This window comes from Bubalus bubalis, chromosome 18, assembly GCF_019923935.1.
Source record: "Bubalus bubalis isolate 160015118507 breed Murrah chromosome 18, NDDB_SH_1, whole genome shotgun sequence".
NCBI classification, from domain to species: domain Eukaryota; kingdom Metazoa; phylum Chordata; class Mammalia; order Artiodactyla; family Bovidae; genus Bubalus; species Bubalus bubalis.
The window spans coordinates 54463276-54481608 of record NC_059174.1 but is presented as its reverse complement, the minus strand read 5'-3'; the positions used below and the strand labels follow the sequence as shown (position 1 = coordinate 54481608).

General features: G+C 51.0%; 1 protein-coding gene across 8 annotated transcripts in view; it reads left to right on the top strand.

Annotated features, from left to right (window-relative positions):
* Nucleotides 1–15885, top strand: part of ODAD1 (outer dynein arm docking complex subunit 1) — a 30149-nt gene extending 14264 nt beyond the window's left edge. For 4 of the 8 annotated variants that reach the window (XM_045163509.1, XM_045163511.1, XM_044930819.2 and 1 more), the window contains 11 exons: nucleotides 2075–2197; nucleotides 2490–2603; nucleotides 5909–5976; nucleotides 11234–11421; nucleotides 11642–11776; nucleotides 12112–12194; nucleotides 12290–12758; nucleotides 13808–13974; nucleotides 14079–14182; nucleotides 14725–14803; nucleotides 14924–15885. In XM_045163509.1, the coding sequence (XP_045019444.1) occupies nucleotides 2075–2197; nucleotides 2490–2603; nucleotides 5909–5976; nucleotides 11234–11421; nucleotides 11642–11776; nucleotides 12112–12194; nucleotides 12290–12758; nucleotides 13808–13974; nucleotides 14079–14182; nucleotides 14725–14803; nucleotides 14924–15427 (2034 nt within the window). In that variant the 3' untranslated portion in view covers nucleotides 15428–15885. Of the gene's footprint in view, nucleotides 1–2074; nucleotides 2198–2489; nucleotides 2604–5908; nucleotides 5977–11233; nucleotides 11422–11641; nucleotides 11777–12111; nucleotides 12195–12289; nucleotides 12759–13807; nucleotides 13975–14078; nucleotides 14183–14724; nucleotides 14804–14923 lie in introns of those variants that run through there. The other 4 variants (XM_045163514.1, XM_045163513.1, XM_045163512.1 and 1 more) reach the window with 4 other exon arrangements.
* The last annotated feature ends 2448 nt before the right edge of the window (nucleotides 15886–18333 follow it).

Sequence of the window (18333 nt, the reverse complement as noted above, 5' to 3'; positions counted from 1 at the left end):
ATTAATATTTGAATGAATAAATAAATTGTGGTATATTTTTATAATGACATAATATATGTGTGTGTGCTCAGCCACTCAGTCGTTTCTGACTCTTAGCAACCCCGTGGACTGTAGCTCACCTGTCTCCTTTGTCCATGGGATTTCCCAGGCAAGAATACTGGAGTGAGTTGCCATTTTCTTCTCCAGGGGATCTTCCCCACTCAGGGAGCGAACTCTGGACCTCTGCATTGGAAGTGCAGAGTTGTAACCACTGGACCACCAGGAAGGTCCCTACTACATCACTTCATATAAGAGACTTGAGCATCCTTGGATTTTGGTATCTGAGAGGAGTCCTGGAACTAATCTCCTGTGAACACTGAAGAATGTAATTTTTCTGCAGAACTGGGAAACTAGTATAATAGTCAATTTCAAGCTACCAGCGATTGACTCATGTACTTCCTGAAAATGTAACTGTGAGCTCTCAAGCAGTGTCTGAGGAGCCCCAGTATCGCACTGCTAACAACTCTATTACAGCAGCTTGGCTGAACAACCCAGTAAGGGTTTGCATCCTAACAACCAGAAACCACTTGAAAAAAAAAAAAAAAAAATATATATATATATATATATACACATAAGTTGAAGAAAATCGTGTTTAGTTCTTAAAAACCACGATTACCTGTGGGATGTTTCTGCCTCTGGGGCGCTGTGCAACTATTCAGATCTTGGTTAGCTTGGACTCACCACTCATTCCATACTGATTTCTGTGCAGCACTTGCTTTCTTTTTCTAAATTGAAATTTTACTGAGATAATGATAGATTCACAAGCAGAGATGTCCTTGTATGCTTTGCCCAATTTCTCTCAATGGCACCATTTTGGAGTTTTGATTCTTGTTTTTTCAGAAAGATGTGTCGTCCAAAGGAATGTAGCGCCACATCCTGTTGAACCTGGCAACGACCTTGAGCTCCCAGTTCATGTGGTGTCTGGCTAATGTCCATGTGTCTCCCTCAAATTTTAAAATATCCCTGTGGTTGCCCCTTTGAGTTTGCTGCAACGCTCTGGGGGTGCCTTGGTGCATGCATGCATTTCTTAGGGTGGCTTACACAACAGAAATTCATTGTCACACAGCTCTGGAGGCCAGGAGTCCATGATCAGGATGTGAGCAGGACTGGTTCCTTTGGAAGCCTCGAGAATCTGTTCTGTGTCTCTTGCCTGTGTTCTGCTGGTCTACTGGAAATCTTTGGCATTCCTTTGTGTGTAGAAGCATCACTCGGATCTTTGCCTTCATCTATTTTTTTCTTCTCTAAAAAAAAAAGATTTTATACAATTTTAAAGGTTATACTCGAGGAGATGTCTGTTCAGGGGCAAGCATTTGCAGTAAAGGGCCCCAGGTCCCAGTCTATCTCACTCTCAGACTCTTGTCTCCACTTTGTTCACTGTGAGTCATGTCTCATCCACCCGGATCACATGTTTCTCCCAAAATACCAGAAAGGATTCAGGCTGGCTCAGCTTGGGGCACACATCCATCCCTAAATGGATTAGCTTGGGGCTTCCCTGGTGGCTCAGTGGTAAAGAATCCGCCTGCCAACGTAGGAGACACGGGTTTGATCCCTGATCTGGGAAGATCCCACGTGCTGCAGAGCAACTAAACCTGTGCGCCACGACTACCAAGCCTGTGCTCTGGAGCCTATGAGGTGCAACTACCGAAGCCTGCGAACCCTAGAGCCCATGCTCTGCAAGCAGAGAGGCCACCGCAAGGAGAAGCCTGCTCCCCGCAATTAGACAAATGCCTGCGCGGCAATGAAGACTCAGCACAGCCAAAAATAAATAAATACAATTTAAAGATTATTAAAAAAAAAAAAAGAATTGTCTAGACCTAGGTCATGTGGCCAGCAGGGCGGCTTCTTACGGTTGGAAGCCAGACCCACGTGGAAGGTTGGGTACTGATCTCAGAAGCAGGTCCAGCTGATGGCCAGGCACACAAGGACTGCTCCTGTCAACCGCCCTAAGTCACTCACCCTCCCACTCACCTCCTCCCTCCCTCCCTCCATCTCTCCCACATTTCCTCAGCCAACAGGTACCACCCTCTTTCCCCAGATCCAGGAATGGGAGAGCCGGAACTCTGCCCACAGCAAGAATGCCAGGTCTCCAGGATGCGTCCAGGATGACAAGGTCAAGAGCCAGCGAAGGATCAAGAGTCTCGAAAACCAGTTGGACAAGGTGAGGGTCCGCCCCTTGGCTGTCCCCAGGCCCGAGCTCTGGGGTTTACGGGAAGACCTGAGCATGGGAGTCAAGTTTTGGAAATGGTGGACCAGGTCAGGAGACACGATCCTGGAGGAATGGAGGGTCCTCCCTGGGAAGGAGGCTGATCCTCGTGTCCTTGGCAATGCTCTCAGGGTCCCCAAATTGGGAACGGGCCCCCAGTCTGGCAAGTGCCCTCTCCTCTGCTGAAAGTGGAGAATGGAGGCAGGCCAGGTGTCAGACAGGCTCTCAGCACCCTCTCCCACCTCAGGTCATCTGTCGCTTTGACATCCAGCTGGCTCAGAACGCGACCTTGAGGGAGGAGCTAGATCTCCTGCGGATCGAGAGGAACCGCTATCTGAACGTGGACCGCAAGCTCCAGAAGGTCAGTGGCCCTGAAGCCCAGGAGCCCTTGGCCCAGCCCGCGAGGAGGGTGGGGATGCAGGAGTCACCCTATCTTCTCCAACCCTCCTGCCTCAAGTGCAGAACCGCCCAGAACCACGGATTTACTTGAGTCTGGAGGGAATGGAGACCTGAAAATGTTCCAACAAAGACAACTGCCTCCGATGGAAGCAGAGATGTCACTTTGAGTGTCATCACGGGGTCGGGGGCGGGGGAGGGGCGGTGGCGGGGTGGGCGGGAAACAAAGGCTCCAGCCAGACCATTTACATTCCACATGTTTCTCAATAAGCTTTGAAGTTCTTTGAAGAACCCTCCCTTCCTCCCTCTGCCTCCCTCCCTTCCTTTTTTTCCTCTTCCCCTCTTAAGTTTTACTTTGAAATAATTGCAAATCTGCAGAAAAAGGTGCAGAAATAGTACAAAGAACTATCAATCCTTCACCAAGATTGCTAATTTGTCATTTCGCTCTCTCTGTCTGTCTTTCTCTCTCCGGGTAATTGTTTTTTTACTGAAAATAACATTGTCACAATTTGAGAGCTCAATGTAGATATTACAGAACGTCATTAAGAACATCAGTGCTTATTTCCTAAGCACGAGACCATTTTCTTACATAAACAAAGTGCCCTTGCCCAAGTCAGGAGCTTGAACATCGTTACAGTTCTCAATAGTCCATATTTAAAGTTCATGATTATTCCAACAGCATCCCGTGATAATTTAATTATCCTGCTGCAGGCTCTTGGCCAAGATCCCACAGTGCGTTTGGTTGTCCTGGCTCCCTTCATCTAGAACAGTGTCTTGGCACTTCTTTGTCTCCATGACTTTGACATTTTGGAAGTACCCAGCCCAGCTATGCTGTAGGACATCCCTCACTGTGGGCTTATCTGATCTTTCTCCATGATTAGATTCAAGTCGTGCATTTTAGGTGAAATATCACCAAGGTGGTATTGCATCATTTGTGGGCATTACACCAGGAGCACGTAACGTCAGTTTGTCCCGTAACTAGTGATGTTGACCTTGATCGCTTGGTCAGCCGGGTTTCTCCAATAGAGAGTTTCCTTCTTTGTAATGAATGGGTCCAGGGAGATTCTTTGAAACTGTAAATATCCTGTTTCCCAACACATTTCCACTCTAGCCTCTCATAATGATGATTTTTGCCTGAATAATTACTATTGTGCATGCATGCATTGTGTCCAACTCTTTGCAATCCCGTGGACTGTATCCCGCCAGGCCCGTCAGTCCATGGGATTCTCTAGGCAGGAATACTGGGTGGCCATTTCCTTCTCCAGGGGAATCTTCCTGACCCAGGGATCAAACCGGAGTCTCCTGCATTGGCAGGTGAAATCTTTACCACTGAGCCACCTGAGAAGTCCAATTATTACTGTAATGGCTGCCAAAGAGTGATTTTTTTTTTAACTCTCTATCATTTCTTCTTCATTTAGAAAATGGCATTTTACTTAAGGAAGAACTTCTTAAGTGTATTTGTGGATTCTTAAGCATTTGTGTATTCTTATTTTATCTATGACTTATAATCCATAGTGCGCATTACTTATTATGATGCTCAGATTGTCCCAGGCTTCTCTGGTGGGAGTTCCCTCAAGCTGGCTTTTTTGACAAGCCCATCGTCCCCCACCCCACCACAGGACTTCCTTATTTTCTGGCACAAGAAGATAGTCCAGGCTTACTTGTACTTGTTCTGCCTTAACTCTCGAGTTAGTGTTTCTCCGGAGAGTCCTGGTTCTTCCCAGTGGGAAGTAGGTGCTGAGAAACCAAAATATAGGCTCTAGGAGTCCTCACTGCCACTGGGGTGTCACTGACCTGAGGCCCTTTCTCTGGAGAGAGCTAGGAAACACACACACATTTTAAAATCAGGAGTTTGCGTCAGTGTCTCTCATTCTGACCCCAGCACCACTCCTGATTCCTGAACACTCCCCATCTTATCTTTGTTTTCCCCCACAGTGGGAACTCTAGCTGCCGATAGCATTGCTATACGTACTCATGTTCAACCCTACGAAATAGCCAAGAGAGGTTTGGAATTGTTACAACTGTACTAACAACCCTTGAACCTGAGAGATCACAATTCATTTGCTGATTGTTTTATCCTCTATCCATCCATCCATCCATCTACACCTTATTCAGAAGTCACTAGGATTAGTTCCTATTTTTTCTTGGTCATCTTTGTGGTTCTGTTCTTTGAAATATAGTTAGGTTCATTTGCTTCTCTTCATATTTGGTTTTAGTTCTGTCCCCTATTCTTGTTGATTGAATTTTCTTTGTGAACACATAAACCATTGACGGGTTCCCAAATCAAAACCATCCCAGGGACTTCCCTGGTCCAGTGGTTAAGACTCCGCATTCGCAATGCGGTGCCAGTGTTCCATCCCTGGTCAGGGAACTAGATCCCACATGCCGCAACAAAGATTGAAGATCCCAAGTCCCACAACTAAGACCTGGCATAGCCAAATGAATAAATAAATTTAAAACACTATTCCAAAGGTTTAGTCATTTCCTCATCATTTCTTCTATCCATTCCCACTCAGGCCCCATAGTTTCTGGTTCTCTAGCCTGGGTTTCTTGTTGCAAAAGGCTATGTGTGTGTGTGTGTGTGTGTGTGTGTGCGTGCACATACATATATAGGGGCTTCCCAGGTGGCGCTAGTGGTAAAGAATCTGCCCGCCAATGCAGGAGGTACAAGAGACGTGGGTTCAATCCCTGCTTCAGGAAGATCCCCTGGACTAGGAAGTGGCAACCCACTCCAGTATTCTTGCCTGGGAAATCCCATGGCCAGAGGAACCTGGTGGGCTACAGTCCATGGGGTTGCAAAGAGTTGGACACGACTGAGGAGGCATGCAACATAGATGTATATGTGTTTATACACATTAGTACATACATATACACTATATGTGTAAAAATATATACATGTAATTTCTTCCTTTCTCCTGAAAGAACCCTTTTTACCCATAACTCTGCACAGACACTTCCACAGAACTAGGAAACAGATTAGTGTGGTCACAATTTTGAAATTCACACAATTTTTTGACCCTACCTCAAAGTTAGGTCAGCACTCTTAGGAGTATCCTGAGTTGGGTATTTCACTGCATTCCTAGTCATCAGTCTGGCTTTCCTCTCCCTTGGAACCTTCTTGAAAACCCTTTCCTGGATTGCCACTAACTAGGAGGGACCACACTTCTAAGGCACAGGAAACCCACTTCTTATTGGGGAGATACAGGCTCAAAGGAAAGCCCTCCAGTGGCGAGGGTGTCAGAAGTGGCTTCGGTCTTGTTCTCTTGGCAGGAGATCCAGCTCCTGAAGGACTCGGTCAGGACCCTCATGGTCTCCTCCACTTCCGCCTACACCGTCAGGTAGGGCCCCAGGAGGCGTCCTAGATGACTCAGACCACGCATTTTCTTAAGAAAGTGCTGGGAAGATTCCCACCTCATGAAACAGATTGTCAGAACCCCGCCCCCCACTTTTTCATAAGATGCCCCTTTCTTGCCCCTCCTCCACCAATTTTCCAGCTCCTTGGGCAAAGTCCTTCTTCTTGGGTGTATGAATTAACCTTTTGGCCCCTGTCTTTTCATGGCACATAGCACATAGGGATGTAGACAAACTTAAGGGGAGTTCTCAGTGGCCCAGTGGTTAGGATTCCAGGCTTTCATTGCCAAGGCCCCAGATTCAATTCCTGGTTGGGGAACTGAGATCCCAAAAGCCCCATGGTGCTACCAATAAACAAACAAACATAAATAATATATAAACAGATTCAAGTAAGCTCAGGACGCAGGGGCCAGGAACATAGGAAGCATTGATTCAGTCGGTTCAGTCGCTCAGTCGTGTCCAACTCTTTGCAACACCATGGACTGCAGCACGCCAGGCCTCCCTGTCCATCACCAACTCCCAGAGCTTACCCAAACTCATGTCCATTGAGTCAGTGGTGCCATCCAACCATCTCACCCTCTGTTGTCCCCTTCTCCTCCTGCCCTCAATCTTTCCCAGCATCAGGGTCTTTTCAAGTGAGTCAACTCTTTGCATCAGGTGGCCAAAGGATTGGAGTTTCACCTTCAACATCAGTCCTTCCAATGAACACCCAGGACTGATCTCCTTTAGGATGGACTGGATGGATCTCCTTGCAGTCCAAGGGACTCTCAAGAGTCTTCTCCAACACCACAGTTCAAAAGCATCAATTCTTCTGTGCTCAGCTTTCTTCACAGTCCAACTCTCACATCCATACATGACCACTGGAAAAACCATAGCCTTGACTAGATGGACCTTTGTTGGCAAAGTAATGTCTCTGCTTTTGAATATGCTATCTAGGTTGGTCATAACTTTCCTTCCAAGGAGTAAGCATCTTTTAATTTCATGGCTGCAGTCACCATCTGCAGTGATTTTGGAGCCCCATAAAATAAAGTCTGACACTGTTTCCCCATCTATTTGCCATGAAGTGATGAGACCGGATGCCATGATCTTAGTTTTCTGAATGTTGAGCTTTAAGCCAACTTTTTCACTCTGCTCTTTCACTTTCATCAAGAGGCTTTTTGGTTCTTCTTCACTTTCTGCCATAAGGGTGGTGTCATCTGCATATATGAGGTTATTGATATTTCTCCCAGCAATCTTGATTCCAGCTTGTGCTTCTTCCAGCCCAGCGTTTCTCATGATGTACTCTGCATAGAAGTTAAATAAGCAGGGTGACAATATACAGCCTTGACGTCCTCCTTTTCCTATTTGGAACCAGTCTGTTGTTCCATGTCCAGTTCTAACTATTGCTTCCTGACCTGCATACAGGTTTCTCAAGAGGCAGGTCAGGTGGTCTGGTATTCCCATCTCTTTCAGCATTTTCCACAGTTTATTGTGATCCACACAGTCAAAGGCTTTGGCATAGTCAATAAAGCAGAAATAGATGTTTTTCTGGAACTTTCTTGCTTTTTCGATGATCCAGCAGATGTTGGCAATTTGATCTCTGGTTCCTTTGCCTTTTCTAAAACCAGCTTGAACATCAGGAAGTTCATGGTTCACATGTTGCTGAGGCCTGGCTTGGAGAATTTTAAGCATTACTTTACTAGCGTGTGAGATGAGTGCAATTGTGCGGTAGTTTGAGCATTCTTTAGCATTGCCTTTCTTTGGGATTGGAATGAAAACTGACCTTTTCCAGTCCTGGGGCCACTGCTGAGTTTTCCAAATTTGCTGACATATTGGGTGCAGCACTTTCACAGCATCATCTTTCAGGATTTGAAATAGCTCCACTGAAATTCCATCACCTCCACTAGCTTTGTTCGTAGTGATGGTTTTGAAGGCCCAGTTGACTTCACATTCCAGGATGTCTGGCTCTAAGTGAGTGATCATACCATCATGATTATCTGGGTCATGAAGATCTTTTTTGTACAGTTCTTCTGTGTATTCTTGCCACCTCTTCTTAATATCTTCTGCTTCTGTTAGGTCCATACCATTTCTGTCCTTTATCGAGCCCATCTTTGCATGAAATGTTCCCTTGGTATCTCTAATTTTCTTGAAGAGATCTCTAGTTTTTCCCATTCTATTGTTTTCCTCTATTTCTTTGCATTGATCGCTGAGGAAGGCTTTCTTATCTCTCCTTGCTATTCTTTGGAACTCTGCATTCAAATGGATATATCTTTCCTTTTCTCCTTTGCTTTTTGCTTCTCTTCTTTTCACAGCTATTTGTAAGGCCTCCTCAGACAGCCATTTTGCTTTTTGGATTTCTTTTCCATGGGGATGGTCTTGATCCCTGTCTCCTGTACAATGTCACGAACCTCAGTCCATAGTTCATCAGGCACTCTATCAGATCTAGTCCCTTAAATCTATTTCTCACTTCCACTGTATAATCATAAGGGATTTGAGTTAGGTCATACCTGAATGGTCTAGTGGTTTTCCCCACTTTCTTCAATTTCAGTCTGAATTTGGCAATAAGGAGTTCATGATCTGAACCACAGTCAGCTCCTGGTCTTGTTTTTGTTGACTGTATAGAGTTTCTCCATCTTTGGCTGCAAAGAATATAATCAATCTGATTTCGGTGTTGACCATCTGGTGATGTCCATGTGTAGAGTCTTTTCTTGTGTTGTTGGAAGAGGGTGTTTGCTATGGTATTTATCAATATTGGTTGAAAGAGACAGAGATTCTCTCAAGACACCTTCAGGTAAAGGGTCATGTTGTATGGAACCCAGAAGCCCCAGCTGCTCAGCTGATGGGCGTCTCTCTCTGCCTCTGGGCTCTCGGGGGCTCCACCCTCTCTCTCTCCTATCCCATCTCTACTCCTTACTAAGCTTCAGTGCTGTTCTCTTACTCCAAGGGGTTTCTTAGCTTCTATTCAGTATCTTGTTTCTACCCCACGACTTCTGCTGATCATGGTTCGTGACTCCATGAGACATTGGCTCTAGCCCAAATCTACCTTAAGGTTTCTATAATCTTTCTTTCTTTGTTCCTTCTCTCTCTTTTTGCTTCCTTTCTTTCCTTCTTCCTTCTTTGCTTTGAGTTAAGATGCACATACAATTCACTGTTTTAAAGTGCACCTTTCGGAGGCATTTAGTACATTCGTAATGCTGTGCACCATCATTTCTGTTTCCAATACCCCAAAAGGAGATCTGTGCCCAGTAGGCAGTCATTCTCTAGTCCCCTCTTCTCCAGCCCCCTGGCAACCAGTCTCCTTGTCATCTGGACGATTTACCTGTACATCTACCTGTCCCTAAGTGTATCTTTATGTTTCATGTAAATAGAATGATATGACGTGTCCTTCTGTGTCTGGCTCCTTTCACTCAGTGTAATGCTTTCAAAGGTTCACCCACGTCGTAGCATCTCTCAGAACTTCCTGCATTTTTAGGGCTGATTCTTTTTGTCTGTTTGTTGTTTAAATTATACTTCTTTAAAGCACTCATTTATTTTTACTTTTTGGTCACATTGCATGGCATGTGGGATCTCAGTTCACTGACCATGGATCAAACCTGCGTCCTCTGCAGTGGACACATGGAATCTTGACCACTGGGCCACCAGGGAAGTCCTTTTATGGCTGATGCTGTCATTTGTTACCTGTGGTCTGCCATGACCTCTTCAGAGCCTCAACTCATGGCTTCTGTTCACGCATAGCTCTGGCTTCTTCCTAACTTGGCCTTTATAACATGACTTCTTGTGGCTTCTCTCTATACATCCTTTTAGCTTTGGCTTCCTGCTGTCCCCTTCTTAGCATCTCCCAGTGTAAATTCCGAGGAGAGAATCTGACTGGCCCGCCTCATCCTTTCTGCCAAGCCCCCCCAGAGATGCTCTGTTGGCCTGTCTTTGCATCAGAAGCATCTGGCCCCTGCCAGCGCTTGTCCAGTTGTCTGCAGTGGGCAGCCCAGCTGGTGCAAGGAAGGGTGGTTTCAGCTAGAAGGCAAGGGACAGGTGTCAGGATCAACACTTCTTGTCGGACCAGCATTTCCTAGCTGGGTGACCTGGGCAGGCCACTTCCCCTCTCTGAACCTCCGTTTCCTCTATTGTGACATGGCAGTAAAATGGGATCTACCTCATGGACCCCTGTGGGCTGCTTTAGTACATTCCTGCAGGGCCTGGCTCTTGGGAAGTTGGGTTCCCTCTTCCTGGCCCTTCAGTGGGCCTGGGGCCCAAGACACAGAAAGAACTGTGAGTCCTGATCCCTGAGGGGCTCCTAGATGGGTCTCTGCAGGCTGGGCCTGATGGGTGCCAGGAGAGGGCTCCCACCAAGGAGGACTCAGCAGAATTTGAGTAGAGCCAGAAGCTTGTGCCCTGATCGAGGCAACTGAGGTTGGCAAAAGCGTGGAAAGGGGAACTAGACTGGTCTATGGGACCTGAGAAGACTGAGCTGCTGGTCTCCCCACCTGATGACCCTCTGACCTTTGATCCTATGACCTGTGATGTAGGCTTGGGGCACTCTGAGTTCACAGTTGGCCACACTACTGTTAACAGCTTCACCTCCAGCCGAGCAGGCCGGGGGAGTTTCAGTCAGCAGGTGTCCCCAGCATCCTAACAGGGTGAGCACTCAAGTGCTGGTGATGGCATGTGCCTGTCCACGTGAGGCCCTGCAGGCTCCAAGCGTCTTATCTTTCCAACCACACTACCCACCCCCACCCCAAACTCCAGCACAGTTACCTTATCACCTGGGTCCACCTTTTGGAGTCTGAGTATCATCTCTAACTGTGCCATCATTGCCTCTTGCCTCCTGTTCCACAGGCACATAATAACGGCCAGGCTTCCCCGATGCCCCGCGCAGGCACTGCAGCGGTGCCCCCTCAGTGGGCAAGACCATCAATCACTTACATGGGCCACCCACCTCCTCCTCCTCCACCCCCTACCGCCCCGTAACCCCATCCTGACCCACCACTAGGAACCTAGACAGTTCTCTGCCTTTTGTGACAACCTGATTCTGCCCCATCCCTGGGACCCCAGGCTGACCCCACGCATCCTGTGACCCCAGGCTGGCTCTGTCCATCTCCGTGACTCCAGGCTGACCTCCCCCATCCCTGAGACCCCAGGCTGATAGCTAACCCTGCCCCATTCCCTCCAAATCCAAGCTGACCCCGCCCCTCCCTGGGCCCCAGGCTGACTCCAAATCCAACCTCCTGTCTCCCTGACTCCGGTCTAACCACCCCCCATCCCTCCCAGGGAAGAGGCGAAGGCCAAGTTAGGCATGCTGCGGGAGAGAGCTGAGAAGGAGGTGGCCCAGAACGAGACGGAGGTGCAGATCTTGCAGCGGCAGATCGCACACTTGGAGCAGCTGCACCACTTCCTCAAACTCAAGAACGGCGACCGGCAGCCGGATTCCGCCATCGTGGAGAAGCGCGAGCAGCGGGGTGAGGCCGGGGGCCGCCAGCAGGTGGGGCAGCGGGAGGGGCGGGGCCGCCGGCCCCAGGTCTCAGCGTGGGGCGGGGCCTCCAGGGGCGGGGCCTCCAGGGGCGGGGCGGGGTCTGCGCGACTGCGGGGCCGCCCTCTCCCCACCGGCCTCCCGGCTCAGGCCACACCAGGCACTGGTGGCCGCCCCGACGGCGACCTCCCTGTCCCCTCGCCCCCCAGCCCGGGAGGTGGCCGAAGGCCTCCGGAAGACCTCCCAGGAGAAACTGGTGCTGCGCTACGAGGACGCCCTGAATAAACTGTCCCAGATGACCGGGGAGAGCGACCCGGACTTGCTGGTGGAAAAGTATCTGGAGTGTGAGTACCTGGGGGTGAAGAGGGGCAGGCTCGCGGCCCCAGGCCCCTGGAATCCAGTGCAGACTGTGCTCTGTCTCGGTCACCGAGGGCCACCGCTTTGGGCCTGGGTGGGATGGTGGGCGGGGGGTCTTCCACCCTCTCTGGAGGGCCCAGAGATCAGGCTTCGCTCTACTGGGCTCTACCGTCCGCCCTGCCTCCGCCACGCTCCTCCTCCCCGTCTTTCCCAATCTCCCTCCTTGCCCCATCTCGGGCCTTCTGACCCCTTCCTCCTGTGTTTGTCTCTGCCTGCGCGTCTCTTGTCTCTCCGGACCCTGCCTTTCCCCACTGGCCCCCAGTGGAGGAGCGGAACTTCGCGGAGTTCAACTTCATCAATGAGCAGAACTCGGAGCTGGAGCACTTGCAGGAGGAGATCAAGGAGGTGGGCGAGACCCGCCCCCTCCCCATCCCCGACTCCTCTGGCCACCTTGTGTCCCCTCCGGAGCTGGGCCCAGCGTCGCGCCCCTACCCCCGCAGATGCAGGAGGCCTTGGTAAGCGGGCGCCGCAGCGAGGAGGACCGGCGAGCGCAGCAGGAGCAGCAGCGGGCCGAGTTGCAGCAGCGCGTGGACGATGTGCACTCGGAGGCCGACGACCTGGAGGCTCGCTACCACAATTTTCGCGAGCAGCTGGAGAAGCTCAAGACCAGTGAGCCCCCGCCCCGGCTTCTTCTTCTGGGAGGCTGTGATGAGCAGGCAGGGAGCCCTGCCGGGGTTGGCCACGGACAGACATTCCGAGGACCACTTTGTGCATTCCCTTGTCCCTTGTCTGTCCCATATCCATCCATCCATCCTGCATCCATCCATCCGTCCATCCTGCAGCAGCATCCATTCCTCCTTCCAGTGCAGAGGGACAAGAGTCAGGCTGCTGGGATTCAGCTGGGTCTGAATCCCAGCTCCCCTATCTGTGAACTTTGGTGTGTGGTATCCTCTGTCGGAGCCCCCCCCCGTAAGTGCCTACTTCGTGGGGTTGGCATGAGATTGGTGGGATGACAGATGGAGAGAGACGGGGAGAGGTGGCAGTGGTGACGGGGAGCAAGCAGGAAGTCTGCTGCACACACAGTAGGAGCTCAAGTCTTGGTAGACCCTGTTTGCCACAGTGCCAAGCCCTGTGCTAGGTGATGAGGACTGGGCGGGTTGGGGGGCGGGACAGGGGCTGGGATAGAGGATACCCTGGGGACTGCAGGAACGAGAGGATGCCTTTAAGTCAGCATGGAGTGCAGAATTTGGGGGGACCCACTGCTCAGTGAAAAGTGGGGCCCCTTCTTGAAAAACCAGCAAGAATTTCAAGTGCCAGCAGCAGAACTCATGACACTGGCTCTGTCGGGTCACAGGGGAGGTCTCCTGGGAGCAGTGATGCTTGAGGCTGATTTCAAAGGATGAGTAAGCGAAAACCTGGAGAGGGGGGAATGCTCCCAGCAGGTAGGGTCCAGGCTTGGAGATGCGTTCAAGGAAGGTAGGTTCTTTGCTCAGAAAGGGGAATGGAAGGGGGCATGGGTGGGAGCTGAAGAGCCTCAAATCCTAAATGGATGCCAGGCTGAGGTTTTACTCCTGGGGTTGTGGTGCTCATTGCGGTGGCTTCTCTTGTTGCGGAGCACAAGCGTAGGGCACGTGGCCTCAGTACTTGCAGCTCCCCGGCTGTAGAGCACAGGCTCAATAGTTGTGGCCCTGGGTCTTTGTTCCATGGCACATGGGATCTTGCTGGATCATGGATTGAACCTTTGTCCCCTGCATTGGCAGGCAGATTCTTTACCACTGCGCCACCAGGGAAGCCCCTCCCTCGCTTTTTGTCCTCTGTCATGTGGAGCCTGGGGGCCAGGCACCCCGAGATGCCCGCCAACCCTCCTCCCCTGGCAGTCTGAACTTGGACAAGTCCCTTTCCATCTTTAAGCCTTGCTTGGCGTCTCCCCAGCCAGGGCAGCAGGGCCTTGAGGAGGAGGAGAGGGCTGGCGCCCCCTGGGCACTGGGTCCATGACCACCTGTCCCCTCTGACCCCAGACATCCAGCACCTCTTCACCAGGGCCCAGTGTGACAGCATCCTCATCAATGACCTCCTCGGGGTCAAGACCCACATGAGAGACCGGGACATCAGCCTTTTCCTGAGCCTCATCGAGAAGCGTCTGGTGCAGCTCCTGACCGTGCAGGCCTTCCTGGAAACGCAGGTTGTGGTGCAGAGGGCATGGAGGTGGCGGGGTGGGGGTGGGGGGTATGCGGGGGCCGGGGCCTTGAAGAGGGACCTGAACAGACAGCCGGCTTCTCCACCCTCCAGAACTACACCTCCACCAGCATGTTCAGCGCTGCCCTCATGGTGCTGGGCCAGAGCTCTGAGGATTTTCCTAAAAAGGTGGCCCCACCTCAGCCGCCAGACAACCTGTGAGCCAAAGGGCCAGAGGGAGGGGCTGGGGAGGACGTGCCCTGGGGATGGAGGCGAGATGTGGGAAGGGGCCATTCTTGGGATCCCCTGGACTAGGGGGGCTTCCCCAGTGGCTCAGATAGTAAAGAATCTGCCTGCAATGCCGGAGACTCAGGTTCGATCCTGGGGTTGGGAAGATCCCCTGGAGAACGGAATGGCAACCCACTCCAGTATTCTTGCCTGGAAAATCCCATGGAGAGAGGAGCTTGGCAGGCTACAGTCCAGGGGGTCGCAAAGAGTCCATGGCGACTGAGCGACTGACATTATCACTTCCTTGGACTAAAGGGTGGGGGGTGGTAGAAGATGAAGCGGGTGCTTTGGGGGAACCAGGAGTAGGGTCTCTGGGGACAGTATGGGCGATGGGGCCCTGGATGGACCAGACAGGGAAAAGACGCTCTGACCCCGGTGTGTGGCTGAGGGTCTCGGGACCTTGCAATGAGGAGCCATCGAACTTTCGAGGGTAAGGACTTAGAGTCCCTTCCTGCCTTTTCCCCCACTTCAGGGAGGACCCCCCAGGTTTTGAGGCCAAAGACGACTATCCTCTGAGCAAGGAGGAGCTGCTGAGCTCTGTGGTGAAGGCGGTGAGGATGGGAGTCGGCGGGGGGCGGGGCGGGGGGCGGGGCGGGACCCCAGCCGGGGCGGGGGTGGGGGCGCCGGTGGGCGCAGCCTCCCCCGGGGGCCCTAACTCACTTCCCCGGCAGCTTGAGGCCCGGGAGCCCCCGAAGGAGCAGCACCTGAAGGAGCTGGTCGAGGGCATCAAGGTGGACAGCACCCCGAGCATGACCTCCAGCACCCAGAAGGTCAGCTCCAGCTCGCGCCTGGTGACCCAGCGGCCCAGTCAAGTCCCCGGGTCCATCATGAGCCACAGGACCAGCGGCATCCTGGTGTCCAGCGGAGGCCGCGCCACCAGCTCCAACGTGGGCCACGTGACCTTCGGGGACTCCAGCGCCACCACGGGGGGACTGATGTCCAGTCGAGGCTCCATCCCGGGCCGCGTGACCTTCCGATCCCCCAACTCTAGCAGCTACCTGGGGTCCACTGGATACGTGGGGTCCAGCCACGACAGCTTTGAGGCGAGCAAAGGCCCTGGGTCAGAATCGAGTGGAGGCCTCGGGTCCAGCCCCGGCCCTGCCTCCAGCCCCGGCCCTGCCTCCAGCACCGGCCAGGCCTCCACCACCAGCAAGGACTCCCAGAGCAACTACTAGGGCACCCAGCCCCAGCCCGCCCCGGCTCCCCCCAGGGCCTTCTCGGGGTCTCTGATTCCCTTCCCTGTGTTTCTGTATCTCTTCTATCAGCCCCTCCCTCATCAGCCTCCCCGTCTCCCTCTCTGTTTCTGGCCCACCCTTCCCTTTCAGTTGCCGGATTTCCTGTTTCTGGGTTTCCCATTCAGTGTGTCCCAGGCTTGTCCTCATGTCTGCGTTCTCATCTCTGCTCTGACCTCTCTGATGACCCCTTCCCCTCCTGTTTCAGCTTCCCCATTTCTAACTCCCTCTCCTCACCTCCATCTCCCAGGCCCTCCTTGCATCTCATGTCCCAGCCTCTGTAGTTCCTTGTTCCCCTCAAGAGTCCTCAGTACTGACTAGTGGGGGAAGAATAGGGGCCAAGGTGTCAGGGTTGGCGTGAGCTGTGACCATAGGAAATAAAGGCCAGAGTCTGACTTTTACTCCAGTCTGGTTATAAGTGTATTTGTGTGTGTGAGAGAAAACTTGAGACATGGCTGTTTCCTCTACCTCCGGCCCAGGGGGAAATGTTCGAGCCTGTTCCTATTCCCTGCCATTCATTCGTTCCCTTTTTTTTTTTTTTTTTTTTTTGAGACTTCCACATTTCAGGCTCTACTGAGAACTGGGAATTGTATCAGTCAGTCAGGATAGGCTGGGTTATGTTGCAGTAACAAGCAACCCCAGAATCTCTGTGGGGTACCTTTAAAAATTTCAAGGTTCTATTTTGGAATTCTCCATGTCTCAAAAGAGAGGGCTGAAAGCAGCATGTCAACCTTGCTTCCTCAAAATTGCACAAGGAAGAAAAAAAAAATCCAAATTGCCTCTCAGGTCTTTAATTAGTGCTAATCAAAACATAATCAAGAATATAATTAGTGACAACAGGAAGAAAGTCTGAAAGAAAAATAAGGGACCCAGCACACATTTGTTCTCATGAATACAGTTCAACACACAGCCTTTATAACAATGCTTTAAGAACAGGACTTCCCTGGTGGTGTAGTGGATAAGAATCCGCCTGCCAGTGCAGGGGACACAGGTTCGATTCCTGCCCTGAGACGATTCCACATGCTTGCCAGGGAATTAAGCTTGTTCGCCACAACTACTGAAGCTTGAGCACCCTAGAGCCTACGCTCTAAAACAAGGGAAGCCACCGTAATGAGAAGCTGTGCACCCACTGAAGAGTAGACCCTGCTCGTGGCAACTAGAGAAAGTCTGTGCAAAGCAACAAAGACTCCAGCACAGCAAGTAAATAAATAAATAAGTAAAATTAAAAAAAAAAAAACATTAAGCAAATATCATTTTAAAAAAGAACACAGAACAATCTTTGAAATCACTTCCTGTGGAGGTGACTCACGCTTGTGTGAGTCGGGCTGCTGGCAGGGGTCGCCACCTTCCACTCTCAGCTATTCTGGAAGTTCAGTCCTAGGACCGTTTGTTATTTTAGCTCAAACGTGGGCTCACTAGTTTTGTTTGTAAAATAATTAACCCTTTGGAGAGCTGGGATTTAATTTCCCATCATGCATATGAGAAGAGAGAAGAGGTCTATCTGTGATCTGATGAGCAAGCTTACCCGTGTTTATGCAGTTTACAGGCAGGATGTTAATAGCAGGGCAGCACATGTTCAAGACAACCCATCAGGGCGAAAGCCTCCTAGTCACTGAAACTGACCACAAGTGCTAGTTTGGGGCATCCTAGAAAACACTTTTGTTGAAGTCACTTCTGGGTGATATAATAAACAGGAGATGTTGAATTAATTTTCAGTCTACTACTGCACAGGACAGAGTTAATGTTTTTGGTAAAAAATTCCTTCACACCTTATCAAATCAGATCCTTTGAAGTAATGTTATAATGGGGAATTCCATCTCTTCCATCTCTTTTTCCCATTGATTTGACAAATATTTGCTGAGTATTAACTATGTGTCAGGGGTTTCCCAAGTGGCTTAGTGGTAAAGAATCTGCTTGCAAGGCAGGAGACACGCGTTTGATCCCAGGGTCGGGAAGATCCCCTGGAGGAGGAAATGGCAACTCACTCCAGTATTCTTACCTGGAAAGTTTCATGGACAGAGGAGCCTGGTGGGCTACCGAGTCCATGGGGTCCGTCACAGAGTCAGACACAGCAAGTGAGCACGTACGCACGACTCTGTGCCACACATGGTGCTAGGCTCTGGGGATAAAACAGTGAATAAGAAATTTAAAAACTGGCATTTCAGCGACGTCCCTGGTGGTCTAGTGGTTAGGACTCTGTACTCCCAATGTCGGGGGCCCAGGGTTCAGGGGGGCCACTCTTGCCTCCTCTTGCTGGGGCATGGGGGACGCTGGGGGTAGACCCCACACTCTGAAACTAAGTTCGCATGCCTCAACTAAAGATCCCGTGTGTCACACGTAAGACCCGGCTGTAGCCAAATAAATATCTAAAATAAAAAACAACACAAAACTTGCGATCAACTCCCTTTCAGATAATTTCTTCGTCCAGAGCAAACGTTCCCCGTCTCCTGGCTTTTGTCTTAGTAGGACTCCGCCATCAGGTGGCACCCGTACCCCGCCGTGACTGGGTTCTGCTCTGTTCTGACTCAGCCCAAGCCACTGGGATTTCTTTGAAGTCCTGCTCGTCGCCGCTGCTGCTGCTAAGTCACTTCAGTCGTGTCCGACTCTGTGCGACCCCATAGACAGCAGCCCACCAGGCTCCTCCGTCCCTGGGATTCTCCAGGCAAGAACGCTGGAGTGGGTTACCATTTTCTTCTCCAATGCATGAAAGTGAAGAGTGAAAGTGAAGTCGCTCAGTCGTGTTCGACTCTTAGCGACCCCATGGACTGCAGCCTACCAGGCTCCTGCGTCCATGGGATTTTCCAGGCAAGAGTACTGGAGTGGGGTGCCATTGCCTTCTCGCCCGCTCG